The sequence below is a fragment of the Osmerus mordax genome, chromosome 28, assembly GCF_038355195.1.
Source record: "Osmerus mordax isolate fOsmMor3 chromosome 28, fOsmMor3.pri, whole genome shotgun sequence".
NCBI classification, from domain to species: domain Eukaryota; kingdom Metazoa; phylum Chordata; class Actinopteri; order Osmeriformes; family Osmeridae; genus Osmerus; species Osmerus mordax.
The window spans coordinates 3597150-3617053 of NC_090077.1; the positions used below are offsets into that span (position 1 = coordinate 3597150).

At 49.6% G+C, this 19904-nt stretch overlaps 3 protein-coding genes across 6 annotated transcripts; all 3 read right to left on the bottom strand.

The window, feature by feature from the left end:
• Positions 1 to 1741: 1741 nt before the first annotated feature.
• Positions 1742 to 4479, bottom strand: si:dkey-90l8.3 (LIM domain transcription factor LMO4-A). Of its 4 annotated transcripts, none has more exons than XM_067231223.1 (5): positions 4164 to 4479; positions 3201 to 3430; positions 3002 to 3098; positions 2689 to 2847; positions 1742 to 2469 (listed from the first exon to the last, which is right to left on the bottom strand). In XM_067231223.1, the coding sequence occupies exons 2-5, from the start codon at positions 3413 to 3415 to the stop codon at positions 2461 to 2463; spliced, it is 480 nt and encodes a 159-aa protein (XP_067087324.1). In that variant the 5' UTR covers positions 3416 to 3430; positions 4164 to 4479; the 3' UTR covers positions 1742 to 2460. The 4 variants fall into 4 exon arrangements, with proteins under 4 accessions (XP_067087324.1, XP_067087323.1, XP_067087320.1 ...); XM_067231222.1 differs by having other exon boundaries at positions 3201 to 3433; XM_067231219.1 differs by having other exon boundaries at positions 3201 to 3489.
• Positions 4480 to 7492: 3013 nt separating this feature from the next.
• ccn1l2 (cellular communication network factor 1, like 2) lies at positions 7493 to 9630 on the bottom strand. Its single transcript, XM_067231388.1, has 5 exons — positions 9344 to 9630; positions 8901 to 9114; positions 8302 to 8661; positions 7946 to 8154; positions 7493 to 7849 (listed from the first exon to the last, which is right to left on the bottom strand). The coding sequence occupies exons 1-5, from the start codon at positions 9413 to 9415 to the stop codon at positions 7547 to 7549; spliced, it is 1158 nt and encodes a 385-aa protein (XP_067087489.1). The 5' UTR covers positions 9416 to 9630; the 3' UTR covers positions 7493 to 7546.
• Positions 9631 to 13010: 3380 nt separating this feature from the next.
• On the bottom strand, positions 13011 to 18684 carry LOC136937835 (uncharacterized). The gene is made up of 13 exons (XM_067230950.1): positions 18532 to 18684; positions 17225 to 17397; positions 16953 to 17127; positions 16797 to 16866; positions 16584 to 16684; positions 16396 to 16471; positions 15999 to 16319; positions 15074 to 15272; positions 14802 to 14953; positions 14605 to 14707; positions 14350 to 14515; positions 13666 to 13840; positions 13011 to 13064 (listed from the first exon to the last, which is right to left on the bottom strand). Exons 2-13 carry the CDS (start codon positions 17379 to 17381, stop codon positions 13011 to 13013), a joined length of 1749 nt encoding a protein of 582 aa, XP_067087051.1. The 5' UTR covers positions 17382 to 17397; positions 18532 to 18684.
• Positions 18685 to 19904: the final 1220 nt, after the last annotated feature.

Sequence of the window (19904 nt, forward strand, 5' to 3'; positions counted from 1 at the left end):
TAACATTGAAAGAAACATGTTGGCAAGAGGCAGTGCATGATTACAGTATGTAACTACACAATAACCTCTTTAGAGGAAGCTTTCCTTCAAAGCTAGTTTGACTAAAAACATGTTTGTTAGCATAGGTGTAAATGCTATGATTGAAAGACGACATGAATACATTTGATGCACACCTATCTGTCAACACGAAGCACCTTCCCAGCCTGACCGTAGCGATCCACATACCTCCTGAGTTCTCCGGTATAGCTCCCAATCCCTGACACTAGCCACCCACATACCTCAGTGTTCTCCAACATAACAGCTCCAGGAACACTAAACACATCCCACCGCTGGAACAAGAAGGATGCGGCCCAGAGGTTTATTCAGTCCGACACATTGTCAGAAGCCCCAGAACATCACCTTGGCCCCTCCCCTCAACCCACAGAGGCCCGGCGTGGAGCCAGAGATGATCGTCTTAGCGGGACGGTTCAGGGACCATCATCATCATCAGGATCATTGGGCGAGCTGAGCTTGGAAGTCTGGGTGTTGGAACTTGGATCAGAGGAGTGGCAGGTCTAAGGGATGCCACTCTGGGCCTCTACTTCTTGAGCAGCTTGTATAAATATCCTGGCTTCTCTTCTGTCTTCACACAGCATGAGGCGGAGAAGCAAAGGCAATTACACTCATCTGCATGTGTTAATATGATTAATTAGCGAGAATAAACACTTGCCTATGACAGAAGCTACATGGTGATCCACACACCTGCAGACTCCACGATAAAAGACAACGCCTCATGGCAAAGTCTTTTTATGAGACCTGCTAATTGGCATCTGAAAATGCTTCAGCTAATTAGTAATATGTAGATGAGGCTTGATTGGTTTGAATGCAAAGTCTAACTTGTGGTGTGCTGGGGATTCAGATAGTGCAGAGGTTTTTATTTCCTCACTATCTAGATATGAAGATAATTGTAATTGTGATCATTTGCATACGTTAATGAATTTGCGTGATGCTTTTCAATCAGACGTGGAATAAATAATTGATGCGGCATCAGCACCTACCATGACAAGTGGGACTTTTCAAATAGCTAAGCGCATTAAGGTGCATGTTTGATGGCTGCCATACTCTTTGGCGAGGTGTGAAAGTACAGATCTCATTTGAAGCCTGGCAGATGCTCTGCTCTCCTAATGCCGTGAATCCCACACAATCATCCCTGACTAAAACCGCACATGCGCTTCCAAGTAAGCTACAGTCGTACTAACGTAGAGCTCCTTTTCATCGAACAGGCAAACCTTTCGATCTGAACTCATTAGCTAAAGTAAACACTGCCATGACTTAAAGGCCGACGAGAGACCTGCGAGGAGAGCTGGGAAATAAAATAGGTTTACTTTGAATTTGCAACATGGTAAACAGTAAGAACATGCAATTATTTCAAAGGCTCAGGATGTAAAAGAGCCACTCCCCTTTAATTAGGCTGGCTAACAGATTAGTATTTATTCGAGTCAGCCACGGGATATACCCAAAGTTCAGCCTCCCAGGAGCTCCCTCAGCACAGATACATGGCTCATGTTTAATTGCTTCTGTAAATGGTCAGTGCTCAAGCCCTCTAATTCCATTCCTCTGGGTAATCAGGCATGTTTTCACCATACAGGGTTGGAGTCGAACGAAGGAAAAGAGTGCGCCAAACGAACACAATGCTGCGCAATACCTCGTGACCAACATAATGCAACCAAACAGCATAAGGGCTTCAATTAGCGCAGCTGACTTCACGGTACAGTAAAATCTTTTAATAGGATTTTTTGTTTCAATTTCACATGTTGAGCAAGCATCGGTTGAAATAAAGAAATATAACTCTACTGGAGAACACACAGTACCATCATGAAAAGAATGGACATTTATCTTTCATGGTTGCCTTTTTGTTTGGTTCCCTAAAACCACAAAGTAAGACGGTAGAATAACAGGAAGTGACACGAATCAAGAATCGGCCAATGGAGACAAACATTCAAGACAGAAATTGTCCCTTTCCCCTGCGGGACCAATGTATAACAGAGTTCCTTTGTAGTCAACTATCGTCAAGCGCTTCTTCTGGGATTCCTCTTCTCATGAAAAGGTGAAAGCCACGGTAGGGAATAAACCACATTCTACTGTACATCACGAGATGCATCCTCAAGAGTCACGCTCTTTGCTCAAGGTTTGGATATGCACACAGTTGGGAATCAGCAACCGTAAACAGGTAGACCCAGTCCTTTTAAAGAAGCAGTTCATTTTACTGGAGGTCCAAATTGTTCTTTCTGGGTTCCTTTCCATTCAAAGTGTAGGCTGGATGTTGGCTATCGTCTCTGACATCTCAGGGTAACTTAGTAAGCAGTGAACTGTCCCATGGTCAAAAGACTTCAACAAAAGAATCCACAAACACGGCATCGGGGGTGAGGAGTCCTCAGGAGACGATGGGAACTACTGGTGGCGGCACCTGCGTCTAATCACTCAACATACCTAGGTGAGGAAACAGAGGGCGACAGCTATGTCAGCAGGAATAACAGATGTGTCGTTTCATGTCATCTCTGAAACACGATATGCATTTCAGCACTCCACACACTCAAGGGTCGTAAAATTCACTTGGTTTTACAGATGTTTTTTGGGGGGTTTGTTGTTGCTGAATCCCCCATCCCATTCTGACCATTAGTGTGGGAGAAACCAGGCTAGCTGTCTCACCTTCTGGTCGGCCAGAGCTGGGTTCGACTGCAGGGGGGGCAGGTGGCTGCTGAGCAGGGCTGAGCCCGGCCGGTCGTGCTCACAGAAGATGGTGCCGTTGACGTAGTGGAAGCGATCCCCCGGCACGAGCCGGTTTCTACAGGTGGCGCAGGAGAAACACTGGGCACAACAGAGAGAAGTGGGGGGTTAGAATGGCCGTGCTGGATCTCCTCCGAATGCGTTCGCCATTCCGAACGCGGGTGATATCGGCTTGCCGGGCGTGTCGCCATGTGTGTGTCGTCTCTAAAGGAGTCACATCCACGTGGGTTCTTACCTTGAGGTGGTAGACGTTACCCTGTGCCCTCATCACCATCTCGTTGGCAGGGATAGACTGGCCACAGGCGCTGCATGCCCCACTGTGCCCAAACAACCTGAGGATGGAAAGCAGAGCCAGCTCATTCTCCTGGCCTGACCTGGCAGCCACAGCCAGCCCCCCGCTCCTCCCCCCGCCACACGACCTCCCCGGAGCTCACCTGATGTAGTCGCTCCTGCAGAGGATCATGCCCCCTTTACTGTAGCAGGAGGTGCCGATGTCGCCCAGCTGCGCGTGGCAGCAGGAACACTTGAGGCAGCGCGTGTGCCAGTAGCGCTCCATGGAGTAGAGCAGGAAGCGGTCGCCTATCTTCCCCCCGCACCCTGCACACGACCTCGGGGACGCGCCGCCACACGGCGCCTGGCTGTTCACCATGGTGGCCCACGGGAGCTGCTGGAGACAGGGGGGGCAATGAGAGGCTGGGGCTGGAGAGGCTGGGACTGGAGAGGCTGGGGCTGTAGAGGCTGCGACACAAAAGCTTCACTCACAACACTGGTTGTCTACCAGGGTTAGGATTTTGCATCCGGTTTTACTGAACACAAGCAGCAATTGTATTCAGTTTGGTTTATTGAATGCATTTGGAAATAATGCAGACTGTAGAGGCTATTAAAATCGCAGTGAGGTCATGGTTAATGACAACCAAAATGGATTGAAAGCTATATTATCTGGAGAGGTTGGCAATCATTGCAAGAATAGTAATAAAACAACTATGTTATTCTTATCACTTGTCCTTACAGTATGAACTGACAAAAGGAATTGCCCACACTCACACTGATGTATTTTGTTAGTGGGATCAACACTTTGTTTATAGCCTAACGCTGTTATGGGGTTATTTTCTATGGCAATGACTGAATACTGGATGGGTTATTGTAAGTGTGACCAACATTTGCTGTCGATAAAGACATGAACACACATGCTAGTACAGATAAAGGGGGAGCGTAAAAGATGACTGTCGGTTAAAACTTCAGTCCCATGCTGCCAAACTTAAACAGGACAAACCACTGTTAGGGACAACATTTAAATGTTGTACCTACAACATTTGTATTAACAGATTGGCTTATTTTTTTCCAATGTGTGCATATATAATTTGATCTTATTTACTTATCCAAAAAATAATGCTTACCTTGATGTTCCAAAGAATGGAAATAAGAAGTTACTTGATTCCAGTAAACACGACACAGTCTTCAAGTAAAATCGTAGACTAATTGTGCTACACTAACAAACAATCGTTTCTCTAAAAGCCATTATTTTCTGGTATTAGAAAAAAAGTGCATGGATACACTGCAAATTTTGCAAATAATTGAGAGAAAATGTAACTGAGAAAACGCAAAAAATTGGAGATCAAACTACACTTCCGAAATTATGGAAAGATAATCCGCTGCAACTTTTGAAAACGATAGCTAGATATATCACTCAAGCGCTGCTTACAATAACCTTGCCATCTTTGACAGCTCTACACTATTTACAAAATTGTGCAACCAGGTATTTAAATCCCTCTGTGGTGACGTAGTAAACATAATACGCGATGCAGCCACTAGACGTCTAGGGGGTGTGGTTAATGTCAAAATGATTTATGTGTGTGTCGGACTATTATCCATTCATACCCTCATTAGATTAAACTATTAAACTGTTACTGTCTCTAAACATAGCAATTCATTCCACAATTCCCATACCGCACGCACTGCTTTCTTGCTCATTTCTCATCCAACTTTCTTTCCCCTGAAAAGAGAAGCAAATTAACCTCATGGAAAAGGACGACGCCACAGTTCCTTGGTATGGCCTGGATCTGCACTGCTTGCTAAAAACCAGCAGAGGGCAGTGTTCCCTATGATGCTGGGTTCACACAAAACTAAACAGCAGTGAGGCTAGAGACACCGATGAACCACGCTGTTCCGACGTGTGTATCCTTTAAACCCTTGCCTCTTCCAATATGTCAGTATGGACATGGACCAACACAGAGAATGAAAGAGCAATCCCCACAGTGAAGTGGCATGGGAAGGTTCGTCAGAATAGAATGGCCGTTGTTCCGAGTAAAATATGTCCTTGGTTGAGGCGTTTGTAACCTTGTGCCCTATCTGCCTGCCTCCTCTTCCCAGAGGCCCTGTTGATTTCCGACATATTTCCTGTTCCTCTGTCGGGGCCGTGGTGAAACTCGCGGCTCTCTGTGAGACTGGACGACACCTGTAACTTCCAGTGTGCTATCCAAGATCTGCAGGATGAGACTCTGCGGCCAAAACAATCACAGACGCAGGATCTCACAGCTCTTCTCACACTTCACGTTTTCTTTCCTATATTTCCGACAGTAGCTCACACATTACTTCCACATCATTCAGCCATTTTAAATGTGTCAACCTGATAAAATTCCCTCGTTTTATTATTATTATTTTTTTACAACTATTTTCCTCCTACTTATACTGATCCTCAGAAGAACCCCGTTTCACGGGCATTGTCTTCTCCTGAACTACCAAGTATTTCACGAATGCCCAAATCTTGTATTTGCCATGGCTGTCTCCCGAAATGTGAGAACCTCTCTGTGACAAACGACTTGTCAAATGTTGTCACGGGACACTGGCTTTCGTGCGCAATAACTCTGTGAAGGGCCTTCTTCTCTTGAATTTACTAGTCCAAACAGCCCGACCGGACAAACATCATCATCCTCAGCAGAGAGGAATACCGTCAGAGCACAACGAGCCAATGGGAGCCGTGGCGCCTTTAATGAGGATGGCGGCAGATAGAACCCGAGGTCTCCATGGCGATGATGGAATGCCATGTGTGCTTTTGATCCACGTCTGTCTGGAGCATAGGGAAAGAATCTACCCATGGGGCAAAGATGCATGAAAGGGATCCATAAAAGTGATCGATTGAACCACATTCCCATACCTTCCCACGCAGCCAACTCACAAACGCACCCTCCATCCCAAAACGTGGGAGTTAAGAGCTCTCCCCGACGCTTTGCAGGACTTATCGAGAGTGGGATTGTCGAGCGTCCCCCCTCGCGGCGCTGTGCTGTGGAAACGGGGCTGGCGCTGAATAAGGCGAGCGCTTATGCCACGATCGTGCCGGAGGTCAATGTGTTCCCAGCCAGACGGGACAGCAGGGAGAGGAGGGGAACGACATGGGCAGACAGGAGGAGGCGGCAGGGGTGTTGAATTTAGGAGCGTGCCGCTATGTTTGTGCTCCAGAGCCGGCCTGCATGTCTACGCATTGGAGGAGGACCTGAACCTGAAGAAGCGGGTTCCATCGGAGACAGGAGAAGCCCCTTCTCTCCTCCCTCCCCAACATTCCTGTCTCTCCGCCCTCGGTTCTACCTCGGCCTCTCGAGACCCCTCTCCGAACAAACGTCAGACGTAGCCCCTCTCATAGGCCTGTGCATACCCAGGAAGAGCTCTTGTTTATCCAGCTTTGTGCTGCAGTATCCTTGTCCAAACACCAAGCACCCCGTATCTAAGCAGGACATCTGAATAGCTATGTAAAGTAATGGGACAACAGGTTTTGTGATTTAATGACTTTATTTGATGTTTCAGATAGTTATGGAGGCTTACAGAAAAGAAAAGAAATCGAACAACATTGACATACTTTAATCAATCTTTCCTCCAGTACAAGAAAGACTTTATACTATGAGGCACTTAAAACACACCCCGAAAAATGAGGTGATCTCCAAAAATAGTCACTCCACTAGAGTGAAGTCTGTACACTAAACTATATTCTTTATATATTGACATACAAATGGTCACACGTAAAATCTCAATGCCACACATTTTCCATTCAAAACGATAGACTTCTGGAGACAGGTAGAAACACACACACACACAAACCATACACACAAACAGGCAAATGATGACTTACAACAAAATACAGTTAATTACAATCATTGATGAATATGTAGTATGGTAACTGGTCCTATATCTACCATCAATGTATCAAAAATACGACCTACATGTTCATACACATTCGCTGTCCCAAGCTACATTTTCTCATGACACAAAGTCATATTCCCGTTGTACAAAAGCATACACACTCCATTCCCTTTTCTCTCTGTGGTTATAGAGGAGTTTGGCAATACTTCAAAAACAAAAACAAAAACACCAAAGAATAAATAAAAAGATCAAAGCTGACATCCAAAAGGGATCATTTACATATGACTTATTGATTTATGCTGTCCCGTGGTGCTCAGTGCTGCAGACTCTCTTGTATAGTTCTGCTACAGGGGCACCAGCATGAAGGGAGCACTGGAGCTGGCTGCAAAGTCCCAGCCACCAGCCTCCTACACGTGGAAACTGGTGTCATCTTGGCAGGAAGTGCAAAGTGCAAGCAGTTCTACCCATCCGGGGCTTTCTTTCTCCGGCAGAGTCGGGATGTGGTGGAGGTGGGGGGGGGGTGGGGGTGGGGGTGGGGGTGGGGTGGCTTCCCCTGGCTGGGCCTGGAGAGGGCTAGGTGGAGGGTGGGGTTATAGGTGTGGTACAGGGGGGGGGGGGTTGGAGGGGATTTTCATGGGTTGGCTTGGCCTCAATGCCTGAAGGTGTGGATGTCGTTGTGCAGGCTGACTCCAGGCCTGGAGGGGGCGCCGTGACCCTGGCAGCTCTTCCTGCAGCTGCAGCGCTGGATCCACATGACGTTGCGGGTGAAGCCCTCGCCGTCCGGGCACAGGAAGCGGAGGCGGGCGGTGCGGGTGAGCGAGGGCGCGCAGCAGCGGCCGTCTGTGCACGCGCCGCAGGAGCGCGGGCGGTACCGCCGGGCCGTGGAGCATCCGGCGAAGGTGATCCTGATTGGCTCCTGAGGGCGGACAGTACGCTGGCACTTCTTTGCTCTCTGGACGGCAAACGACAACAAAAGCATCCAATCAGAACACCGATAAACAAAATAAGAACATGCATGTTCACGATCTGGACATAATCCTTCCTGTACCTTCAGGCCGACGGGGAGTTCCAGCTGCAGTTCACACTGGCGAATCTGACACAGCCGAGTCTCTCTGACCAACCGGCATTCTGGATTGTTATTGGTCACTCTGCTTGAGATGCCCATTCCGCACGTGGTGGAACATTCCGTCCAGTCTGTGGTCTGCAGGAGGCACCTGGGGCTCAGCAACACCTCCGACTTGGGGAGGGACAGAACCTCTGGGAGGGGATGGGGGAAAGATACATTAGGCTTCAGCCAAGACAGGTTCCCGACCGGGACAACACAGTACAGTATGTGCAACCCTTGAAGTAGCGAAAACACAGAAAGCAAACTTAAGAACATTGACGTTCGACGTGGTGTCTCACCCCGGAAAGTGACGCCAGCGCTGGCCTGGTAGTGAGGCAGAGCCTGGGCCTGGAGCTGGGTGCTGATGTGGTTGGGGAGGGGCCTCGGGTGGGGCAGGGTGGCTCGCGGGGGCTCCCCTGGCTCCTCGCTGATGTGGTTGTCGTCGTCGCACGCCCACTCTTCGCAGCAGCGGCCCGAGGGCCGGGCCAGCCGGGGCCGGGCGCAGCGCCAGTCAGGGAGGGGCACCTGATGTGGGCAGAGAGGCATGCAGCCCACCACCCCGTCCATGCAGCTGCACTGGTGCTGGCAGCTGGGCTGGAAGTCCTCGCCGTGCTGGTACACACGCCCGCTGAACTCGCAGGGGCGGCCCTGGGCGTCCGCTGGAGGACCAGATTAGACGTTAGGATTACGGAGGACTCCTCCTCGCCCATGTGTCACTCCCTACCATGATCCGGCAAACCCAATCTATTGTGGCTAAGAGCCGTTTGAGGCGCATTCGAGGAATTTGAGCAAGAGCAACACAGGGATCAATGTCGTTCACGATCGTTAGTATTCTTCCTCTTCATCAACTCAAAGCCCGTCTCCCAGTGTCATGCAAGGTCCCCAGTCCTGTCCTTACCTCGGCACAGTCCCCTCTCGGGGTCGCCTCCTGCCCCCAGGTGGCAGTGCAGGCCTTTGATGTGGTCGCAGGGCTGGCTGGCGCCGCAGTCCTCGTTGAACTGCCTGGCGCACACCTTGCAGCAGCCGCACTCGTCCGTCACCCAGCTGACCCCTGGAGGGCAGGAGGGGGGCAACGTGGGGCAGGAGCACCGGGCCGAGCAGTCGCTCTCCACCTGGGCAGCGGGAGGGAGAGACACAGGGTCAGGGGTGTGGAGGGGGAGAGCATTCCACATGCAGAACTCACAGGAAAGCAACACTGAACACGAGCTCTCAGAGCAACACAAAGTGAAGCATTTGACTTCAATGGTCATTAGTTTAGACACACCCAGATGGGGATAGAATGTGAGGTAAAGTACTAGAGGGGGAGAGAATGTGGGTAAACAGCAGAGGGGTGTTACTCACCATCACGGCAGCACTGGAGAGGACAACAAACAGAGTAGACACGATCCGTCTCAAACTAACCAGAGAATACATCCTGGATGTGTCGATGCCAACCAAAGAAAAATAGGAATCGGTCTCAATGAATCAGAGATCAATGTTCCGTGGATATAAAGGCGTGTAAAAGAAAAGTTCTGTCCAGAACTGGTGAGTGAATCCAAAGAGGAGAGAGTTCTGTGCGTGTGTGTGGCTCCAAGCCTGTCCGTAGTTCGCAGTGAGTGCACTAAAAGGTGCACCGGTCTAAGTGTTCCTGACTCTTGAAAAGGGTCCCTTATGGGTCAGCCTGGACCAGCACAGCGTTGCTCAGCTCCTCTTAATAGAGAGATCCCCCCTGGTAGAGCCTGTACTTATAGACACCGGTGGACCGCCCTCTATGACGTCAGCTCCCCTCTCTCCAGAGGGATGGGAAGGTGTCTGGAGGGGGGGGGGGGGGGGGGGGGGGGGAGTTTTGCAGAGTTACTGCAAAAAAGAAAAAAGAAAAAAAGAAACTCAAATAACAACTTTTCCTCCTCGATATGAAAAGAGGAATGTGTCGATGAAGAATGCGTGGCATCGCACATTTAAAAACAGGGAATGTACACGGGCGATGTAGGGATCGTCAGGGATAATGTTACAACTCTCTAAAGAGATATAAAAAAATATATATGGACAAGCAATAGAAGCAGAAGAAAAAACGTCCTCGCAAACAAAGAGCACTAAAAGCTTCATTCCAGGTTTGTCATGACATTGGTCCACACAGTGTACGAGCCCTGCCTGACAGGAGGGAGGAAAACAAGAACAGACAGGTGTAATGGAAAACGTGAGTAGGGAATCCCGTTCTGGCGGAGAATCCACTCCGAACAGGGGAAGTGGTGATGCTGAAAGTCGAGAAAACCCCCGTGAACGTCTCGTCCAGCGCTCCACCACCTCGCGCCGGGCCCTCCGACACAAACGTCCACGCTCAGGACACACACGGCTTCCTGTGTTCCCTCCAGGAAACAAAGGCTTTTCCACAGGTTCTCATGTCAAGTAAACATTCCCATTGTCATCCCCGGGGCACATAAAAAGTGTTTTGATGGAGTTCAGGAAGGCCCTTCATTAGGGCTTGGCTCACGCTGTTATCAAACACAGGAAATGTAATTGATCCCATTTGATATGGCAGCTAAGGGTGGATCTCGGGTGTGAAAACAAGGAACTTCTCACAGAAGGGGGCAAACGCAAGCGCACACATGGCAAACCAAAAGTAGATAGCTGGGGGGGTGGGGGGTGGGAAACGCACCTGTGTACATTGCGCAAAATAACCCAAACATGGCGAGTTCTGAGAAGCGAACAGAGGCGTAGAAAGAGACTTGAAAGTGGATGAGTCCTCCCCGGGGTTGAGGGAGAACAGGAAGCCGCACCAGACGAGCAGGTGGAAGCTGCCCACCTGTGATGTGGGATCCGGGACGGGAACTGTGGTGGGGGGGGGGGGGAGATGACGGTGGACGGCCAGGGATGGAACACACCGAACCCACACATGGAGCCCTTACGCAAGCCTCCAGACACCCAAGCCGCTGTGAAACCACCAGGAACGCCGGAGATGTTTGAGAGCACCTTAGTTGGGGAGGGCTGGAGGAGGAGGAGGAGGAGGAGGGCAGGAGTCTGGATTCCTGGAATTCCTGGCCCACAAAGGCAGGATGTGTGTGCTGGCCACGGTGCATCGGACGCTGACGGAGGGAGGGCTGATGGGGGGGGGGGGGCGGAGGGCGTGAGGGGGGGGGGGGGAGGAGGAGGAGGAGGCAGGCTGTTTGGCAGACTCCTCAGCTGGCACGGAGCCAGCCATTGTTTGTCAGCCAGACAAACATTTCCAAAAACAGCGAGGTCATCACTGTATTCCGTTCGAGCCTGCTATTGCATGTCTGCTTTGCCACCGGTCTGAGGTTACACTCCTAGCCTCCTAAAAGGGCTTGATAACAGTCCTCTTTACATCTCCATGGCTGTGGACATGTTGATTCTGTTGCCAGCTCTGATTCCTGTAAGCCGCTCAGATAGTGCCAAAAGGGGGGGGGGGGATGCAGAAAAACATCTTTTTTATCATAGTCATAGACTGGCCTAAGAGGTAAACAGGAACTCTTCAAAATTCTCAGGAAAAAATGCTCAACAGGATTCCACTCTCTCTCCAACACTCTTATGTGAAAGTAAACAACCCTGTAGCTAAATACTTTACAATTACTGATCATTTATCATCCAGTAACTGTATCTGTTGTGTAACAGATTGACTGTGGGAGCAGCCACACGTGTCTGTAGGTAAACATCTTCCCTGTGTGGAGTCAGCTGTGTGTGTGCCCTGCATCACCCTGCCCCTGCACATGACACCACATCCACAGGTCAGGTCACCTCTGGATTCCTCATGATGGTGTCCCAAAACCCTCCTGCTGCACACATACACACCCACACACACACACACCTACACACACACACACACCCCCACACACCTACACACACACACACATACACACACACACACAAAAGTATCAACAACTCTTCTTCTAGTATGCTGCTGAACTACTGCGCTCTATTCCTTCATGCCATGCGAGCCACCTGGGCCCGGGCGGGAGGGATGATGTCAGAGGGCCGACAGAGCATCTGGCCTCCCATGACAGGGGCCACGCTGTCTCCCCTCCAGCCCAGGTCTCCGCGAGGCCCCCAGGCTGAGGCCAAGAAGATGACCTAGCCTGCTGCAGGTGTGGCTCTCCTGCACCCCCCACACAAGAGCCTCATCCAGCCCGGCGGCTGCCCGGGCGGGGGGCGGGCGGGGGGTGCAGGGGAGAATCAGTGGCCTTGCATTCCTCCGGCCCACCTAATAGGAGTGATGAAAGCAGACGGAGGGGACCCCCCCCCCCCCCCCCCCCCCGGCACGTCTCCCCGCGGCGCAGCAATAACCCGGCCATTGTGTGCCTGACTGACATGAGCAGGTGTGCCGCAGGTAGTGTGTGCTGCGCGGACACGCCCTCCGTCTGGGTGAGAGGTAAGCCCGTGATAACCGCGGCGCAGGCAGCCAGTCACCCCCATGCTGTAACCCTAAACGAATGCTGAATCATCCCATAGTCAACGCACGCCCACACACGGCTGGGGGTTAGGAATTCTTGCAATGACAGGTATATTACAACAGAACGCAACACCGAATGGAATGAAAGAGAGAATAGAAAAGAGATTATAAGAGAACGGAATAGAAGATAATTAAGTAAAAAGAGAGTGGAATACAGTTAAATGAAAGGCCAGGACGCCATGGCCAGGTGACTACGTAACACATCACCTTGGGTGTCAAGATGCCCTGAATACCGCTAAAGAAACAAACATATTTTCTTCCAACAGGGCAACGACACAAACGGAGCAAAACAAGTCTCGCCCTCGTTAGCCAACCCGTTCTAATAATTCCCCTAAATACTTCAAATCAACCTCGAAAGCGCCGTTAGAGTCCGCTAACGAGAGGACGGGGGGTGGGGGGGGCCCGAGGCAATCAGAGAGCGACGCTGCCTTTCCTTCTGGTGACTCGGAGGTTTCTTAGGCTTGCACACTGCATATTAAGTACACGAAAATAAACAAACTAGCATTTCAAAGAGACTTTAGTGTGGGGGGCTGCCGTTGCTATGCTCTGACAGAGAGTGTCCTGTTAGAGGCTCGCACAGAGGGTGCTGGTCCGCGTGGCACCGTTACACAGTGCCGTCTGTGATTCAGAGAGGAAAATGTTATCACAGAGAGGTGTAAACAGAAAGGTTCCAGGGTTATCCAACGGGGGCTGGTGACACATAAAGCTCACTGTGACTGGGGGCCGCGATGGGAATAGGGAAGGGCGAAGCCCATCATTCACTCCACCGTCGACCGGTGATGGAACGTTCGAGAATACAGGTCAGCGTCTAAGACCTCATGGACATTCGCATTCCATTGACACAGTTCATGGCATTAAACATTCATTTCCTTAAGAGGCCAGATCATGTGTTTGTTCAGAGGCCTGTGCCAGGCACTACAGTAATAACCTATGACAAATATTCAGTGTTAGGACATCTAAAATTAGGGCAAGTTTGTTTGCTCTGACATTCAACTAATTTGAGGTCATTCCTCATCAAAGGACTCTTTATACTCTGGCGAGGTGTGAACTCATTCAGGGCCTTCTGTGGTAAAGGTCGCATAGACAACTTTGATTTCAGAAGTCTAACAATGCACAGTGCAGTAGTTCTTGCCGTTTAAAAACATCCCACCGAGCATGCCCTGTAGCAAGCGCGGAGGGAGGGAAGGGAAACAAGCCAGCGCGTAGTGGACCGTATCACGGTTCCCGGCGTGTTCCCCAGTCCATCTCTGCGAAGGCTCTCCTCTGGAGCACCTGGCAGAGCGGCAGGAAACCTCTGCTTGGGCGTCTGCTGTGGAAACGTGCCCCAGCCGAGGCAGAGGTCAGGCGACCTCCTGCTCCCGGGCTCTGGCCTCGACACCCTGTGTCCGGGAGGGCTGCGGCAGCGCAGGCCTGGGACAGGGCGTGGGGCACGCACTGCAGCTGCTGAGGCTAAGGGGTGCCATCAACTATTCCATAAACACAACGAGGCTATAGCCTCATCCCAGCCTGCGTCCCCTTCTGCTGTTTTGGCTCGTAGCAGAGGCTGCTTGGCTGGACCGGTTTGATAAACGCCTCAAAATCAAAACACTGTGAATGCAGATGTTTCTTTGACGTATCTTATAACATGGCAAATCTTTATGATGCCATTTCCTGTGATGAGAGATTGCCTGACTCCACAGTGACACCTGCTGCCTGACAAAACCTTAATTCGACAACAACAAAATACATACAAAGGACATGGGGGGGAAAAAAATAGGATTTTTATTAGGCATTTATTTATCTAACATGGAAGAATGGTTTCGAATGACAGGTGTGGATCTTTGTAAGCTCCATGAGAACATTCTGCAGCTGGAGCCAGCCTTGGAGGTTGGGCGAGTGGGGTGAGTGTCTCCTTGTCTCTCACCCGTCTCCACAGGTCTCAGAGCTGAGACTGCAGGGCGGTGGGGGGGGCAGGAGGGCCGACGGCCCGGAGCCCTGGTCCTCTGGGCTTGAGCTCGTGTTCTCCGGAGCCCCGGGATTCGAACCCCCGTCTCCTTCCATCCCAAACCCAGCCCCCCCCTCTTCTGAACCTGAGGGAAACACGAGAAAGTAAGATGATCCTGCCTTTTTACAATTACACACCAGGATGCATGGATTGAATTTTAAATATGGGGCTCACATTTGTTCTCCACGGCTGGGTCCTGGAGGACCATGGAGTTTTGGGGGGCGATGCTTCCCCGACTGCTCATGCTCAAATCCCTGAGACCATCAGTATCCATGACCTAAGGGACCACAACATGATCCAAATGCACATTTGTTGGGAGATATTATCGAAAAATGTGTGTGCGCTGGGCTAGGAGTCTGGGAGACACATACTTGGTCCAGGTTTGGACAGAGGCTGGGGCTGTCGCACAACTTGAGGCCACTGTTCGATAAGTCCGAGAGGTATGCGGACTCTGGTGGCACGACGCCACCGTGGTCGTAACAAATGCCTTCCATGCTGTCCGTACTGCGCCACAAAGACGGACCTAGGCACACACACAAGCGACATCAAGCACATTCAATCGTTGTATTGAGCAGAGCAACCGATTTCGAGTGTAAACATCGTGAACCCTGTCTGTGAACAGAATATTGTTTGTCGGTGTTACCTGTGGACAGAATGCTTTTGGGGTGGTTGTAGACAGGGGTGTTGGGGACAGGGTACAAGCCGAAGCCTTGCGGGCTGACAGCCGTGTGCCCTCTGAGTGGAGCGGGCCTCTCCCTGTCACAGTAGGCCGGCAGGTTGTGTTTCTTCCACAGATACGTTTGTCTCCTCAACCTCTCCCAGTCAATGCCATCCACCCCAGTCTGAAGAGATCACGAGACCCCCAAAAAACAGTCACCGCAGAATCATACCATCCTCAAGCTTAACAACGGGGTAGGCTAGGTCTGTCTGTTTGTGGGAAGCGAAAATCCTATGAGGTCCCAATCCCTGTCATTCCCTTCACTCACCAACAGGATATTACCAATGCAAAGCGTGGGCTGCGACAAGCCGCATATACATCTGTGCCGTATATTTGAAAAGGTTTGGCAAGTCGAGAGAGTTTACATTCTTTAATACATGTGTTTATCAGCATCTGAGCAGGAATTCCTTCCATTCTGCCAGGCCAGGAGCCTGGCTAATCAGGGAGGTACGTGACCACTGGCCACTCTCTACATGAGACGTTGAAAACACAAAATAAACATGGAGCTATGAAATCCAGTGGAAAAATGTTGCGTGTAATAAGAGCTATCTGGGCCTGCATCTTCCCAACCAATGCCGGTCTCCCATGACTCTCCCTCCCAACCCTCCCTCCCTCCCCTCCCTCCTTCAACAGGCATAGGCAGCCAGACATGGGTTTTCCCCTGTCACACACACAAGCTTGTTCTGGAGGACCTGACCCCCGGAGGACTGGGAGACATCAGGACTGAGAGAGATGGTCATGTGACTTCAACGTATCTAGCATGGCTCGGGTGAGCAACAACGTATTCGGAGGCAACATATCCACTGGTGGTGAGGGGGGGATAACATTTGGTCGAGGGACTAGGTCTAACCTCTGTGTCCAGTTTGAGTTTGTAGACCGGAAGGTTCTGCTGGCTGGTGCTCCTCGGTAGCCTCACGCTGCTACTGTGAAACACCACAGGCTTGTTCCTCACCAGGAAGGCACCAGAGGCCGTGGGGGTTGAGGGGGGCCGTGGGCTGGCCTGGACAACAGCCACAGGTTGGTGCTCCTGGGTCAGCTGAGCCACACAGGACTCCTCCCCCTGGCCGTCAGTGTCCGTGTCTGTGGGCTCGACCGAGCCTTCCTTACTTCCTTGTTGAGGCGGCAAGGGTGTGAACCGCACGTGTATCTTCTTCCTCGCACTCTTTCTGTTCTGTAACAGCTCACAGCTCAAGCAGTGCAAACGCAACGTTGTACAAAACATAGAGGTAAAGTGAGTGAGTTCTCACCAAATTGTCTGATTTATTTGATGGGGTGGATGGATGGCAAATGATTTCCTTCATAGCTAAATGAGGAGATTTAGACCTGGGCATAGAAAGTGAATACACCATGAGTTAAACCACAACAGGATATCATTTTGAATATCCAAAGTGTCTCTAACACGGTATACACATCAGCCTAGACAGCAACCAGTCACCTGGTTTGGGTGAGGCACTTTTGGGTGTGCTGTGGAGGAATCCACAGCATCAGAGAACGTGATTCACTGGAGGTCAACTGGCTGATATTGGCTGTTCTAAGCTACAAACACACACACACACACACACACACACAAAAGCTCTTGTTAGGGTAACATGGGCAGAATGAACTGACTTGGCATCCACTTGCAAGTCAACGATTGAGTAAAAACAACCTTGACTTCCTTCCTTTGGTTGCTGTCATTCAGGGTAACCGAGTTGAGATCTGGAAAGTGTCCATCCACCCTGCACAGGTGACTAGACATTTAGATACAGGCATGAAGGACTATTTCAGATCAAATGAGCCTATACGTACAAGAATAGCCTCTAACCTCTTTTTCTGCTTCCTCTGCAGGGTCTGGGACTGGCGAGACAAGAGAGGACTGGCAGGAACTTCTTCCTTGCTATCGGCCTCAGAGACCAGCTTGACCTTAGGACGTTTCCTGCGTTTAGCCCATTCAGATACATTCACCACACTTAGGGTGGGAAACCCCTCCACGGAGGAAACTGAAAGATCAGAATTGTCAAACGGCTTCCATGTGGACTCAATGGTGCACGGGAATTGTGTTATTGATGATGATGCGAAAGAGGCAGTGCTACCTACCCTCTACTGCAGGCCTGCCCTTGTCTGATGTTCGGGACCTTAGCTGGCGATGGATGCCCCTGCCAATACGGTGTTCTGTTTCCCAGCAGCAAGGGTGAGGGCACAAAGCCCCAAAACAGTGCGCCTCATCTAGACCCTCGCTGGGAATGATGTACATTTCAGGTGGAGTCCACCTTGATGTGCAACGCGAGATCATTACGACAGTGCCAATCTGTATAGCCATCTAAATCTCAGTAGCCTACTTTTAACCTCTTAACAATCCTGTCAAATTTGCCTAATACAGCGAAATAAAGCATACCTATTTGGAGTACATGCATGGTTGTGGTCAGAATCCCTCTAAGTGCTACTGGTTTTGACTAATAGAAGCTTGAACACTGAAATAGTTTTGCATACAGATGCCTTTAGGTGGGTGGTATTAGCTGGAAGACCCACATGGGACCACAGCATGAAGCCTTATCTAATCCAAGTCAAAAGTAGGATATAATACCACAATAAATGAATATTTTACACGTTTTTCTAAGGGTACATCCAGGCGTAGGGTACCCATAAACCTGTTTATGGTCTTCATCATTTCATTGGCTATACGGTCAGCAAGTTAATTTGTGAAAGAAATTGACATGGACATGGAAGCTCCTATTGGGTCAAATGAGGTGTCAATCGGAAGGTCAAAGTGCAGTGGCCATTTTGACACCAGGAAACAATTCTGAAAGGAGCTGATTGATGCAACAAGAATTCATGCGATTTATGGATGTAGTACATCGTTTTGGACTAAATACCCTACTTGGTTGGATAGTTTGGACCTTTGGGAATGTTGCAGACCATTTTCGTCACGACTGGACAACGCTGAGCCTTGTTAAGTGAGGAATCTCTGATTCGTATTCTAACACGTTTGTGGTCTAACAAAGACGTTGATTGTACCTGCTTGTACCTGTTGTGACTCGATCTTGAAATGGTTGACATCGATAGAATCACAAGAATCTTATCTTTCAAACGATATGCCAGTGTAGCAGTAAAAAAATATTTTTTGGGGTGGGGGTGATTGGGAGGGGGTGCGATTTCCGGCCCGTGAAACTCAATGTTTTCGTATCTTTGACATTGCATTTCAAAACAACCCCTCCAGCCAAGTGTGACTAGCAGCCAATGCGTGTTTAGGAATCACTGGTCTTGAGCATGGTGAGCATTAGACTAACTTCTGAACTACTAACTACTGAACAATACTGTACTGTAGACAAATGGAGCTTCTCAGTCACACACCTCTACTGTATTTAAAGCTATAGCTAACAACGATCAAAATATAATTAGCGTACCGTACAAGAAGCCTTGTATGTGATGAAAGCCAGGTTTCCAAATGGAAAACAGATAGCCTAGTCTATGTGAGAAGATGGAAAAACAAAGCACGATCGCTACTAATCAGAACCATAACAATTCAAAGTTTCGGAGCTTGTGTTGCTTAGTAACTGAGAAACTTTTACTGATCTTGGTTGCCACCTGCTGGTAAAGCTGACCAGGTCCATGTGACAATAGTGTAAACAGCATATGAATCAGAATGAGCTTTATTCGCCATGTGAGTTTACACAAACAGCAGCAAGGTGCATACGATAAACAGAAGAATCTTAACTATAAAAGTAGAAAAAAACAGTCTAAGAAATATACAATATAAGATGTATAAATAGATTAGTGCAATATGATAGGTAAATAGTGCAATTGAATGGTGATTTTGTGCCATGTGCAATGAGGTGATAGATAAATGAAAACTTAAATCCACTGTCTGTGAATGTCTGCGTTCAGAAATCTGGGCCAGAAATCTAAGAGGATGGAATGAGGTCTCCAGCCGATGACAAGAAATTGTGTTATGAACCAATGTCATGCATTGATTTTCCTGGTAATGAGTTCCAAGAGAAACATAGACAGACGAGCAGACTAATATAGACACACGTGTCTACAGAGAATACAGATGTCCCAGAGATTTAGAGGTACGGGTAGGCATGGGCCGGTTTTAAATAGTTCTTCTTGTAGTTTTTTTACTAAAAAGAACAATACATAATTATTGTGAGACATGGTTGAAATGTGTGAGTCTCACAGCAAATGCGTGAGAGACTAAGTTTATCTGCTCTTCCCCAGAAAATCAAGACACCGTTATCTTGAATTTTGCAAATAGTGACGGGTGGTGCTCCCGTAGACGGGATATCATACAATCATATCGTTCCAGGGGTGCACCTCCTTCGGCTATTCTATGGGAACTGCCTTTGCAGCCACTGCAAGAAGACCAGGCAGCGCTCGTTCAAGTCCTCCCCGTGACCACAGCGGTCTGCAAACTTGACCTACAATCCACAGGCCACTCGGTCTCCACCAGCACCTGGTGGACAAACCACATAATTACATGTTAGATTGTCACATGACAAATGTGTCCCCTCCCCCTTTCCCTGTGACCCCTCCCCCTTTCCCTGTGACCCCTCCCCCCTGGCCCTTTGGCCCCTCCCTCCTCACCTGAAGTTCTGTGAAATTTCGGCTGCCTCACCGGCCGGCACACAGAAATGAAATCCACAGAATTTTTGGTAAAAAGTCCCTGTTGTTGGCTTCCTGGACTGGATAACCTCTTGGTTTATTGTTGGGAACCACCGGGGGGGGAGATTGCCCCCCCCCCTGCCTCGTGTAGCCGGGGCGGCTCCAGACAACCGTG

Excerpts from the sequence above, each read along its gene's own strand:
- ccn1l2 (XM_067231388.1), bottom strand. The coding sequence starts at position 9,415 with ATGTATTCTCTGGTTAGTTTGAGACGGATCGTGTCTACTCTGTTTGTT. Across the intron at positions 8,662-8,900 it reads CGAGAGGGGACTGTGCCGAG|CGGACGCCCAGGGCCGCCCC; the intron begins GTAAGGACAGGA and ends CTGGTCCTCCAG. Across the intron at positions 8,155-8,301 it reads CGCTGGCGTCACTTTCCGGG|AGGTTCTGTCCCTCCCCAAG; the intron begins GTGAGACACCAC and ends ATCCCCTCCCAG.
- si:dkey-90l8.3 (XM_067231223.1), bottom strand. The coding sequence starts at position 3,415 with ATGGTGAACAGCCAGGCGCCGTGTGGCGGCGCGTCCCCGAGGTCGTGT. Across the intron at positions 3,099-3,200 it reads TGCAGGAGCGACTACATCAG|GTTGTTTGGGCACAGTGGGG; the intron begins GTGAGCTCCGGG and ends TTCCATCCTCAG. Across the intron at positions 2,848-3,001 it reads GTAACGTCTACCACCTCAAG|TGTTTCTCCTGCGCCACCTG; the intron begins GTAAGAACCCAC and ends TGTTGTGCCCAG.
- LOC136937835 (XM_067230950.1), bottom strand. The coding sequence starts at position 17,381 with ATGTACATCATTCCCAGCGAGGGTCTAGATGAGGCGCACTGTTTTGGG. Across the intron at positions 16,685-16,796 it reads ACCAAAGGAAGGAAGTCAAG|CTTAGAACAGCCAATATCAG; the intron begins GTTGTTTTTACT and ends GTGTGTTTGTAG. Across the intron at positions 13,841-14,349 it reads TCTGAGACCTGTGGAGACGG|CCCTCCCGGACACAGGGTGT; the intron begins GTGAGAGACAAG and ends GCGCTGCCGCAG.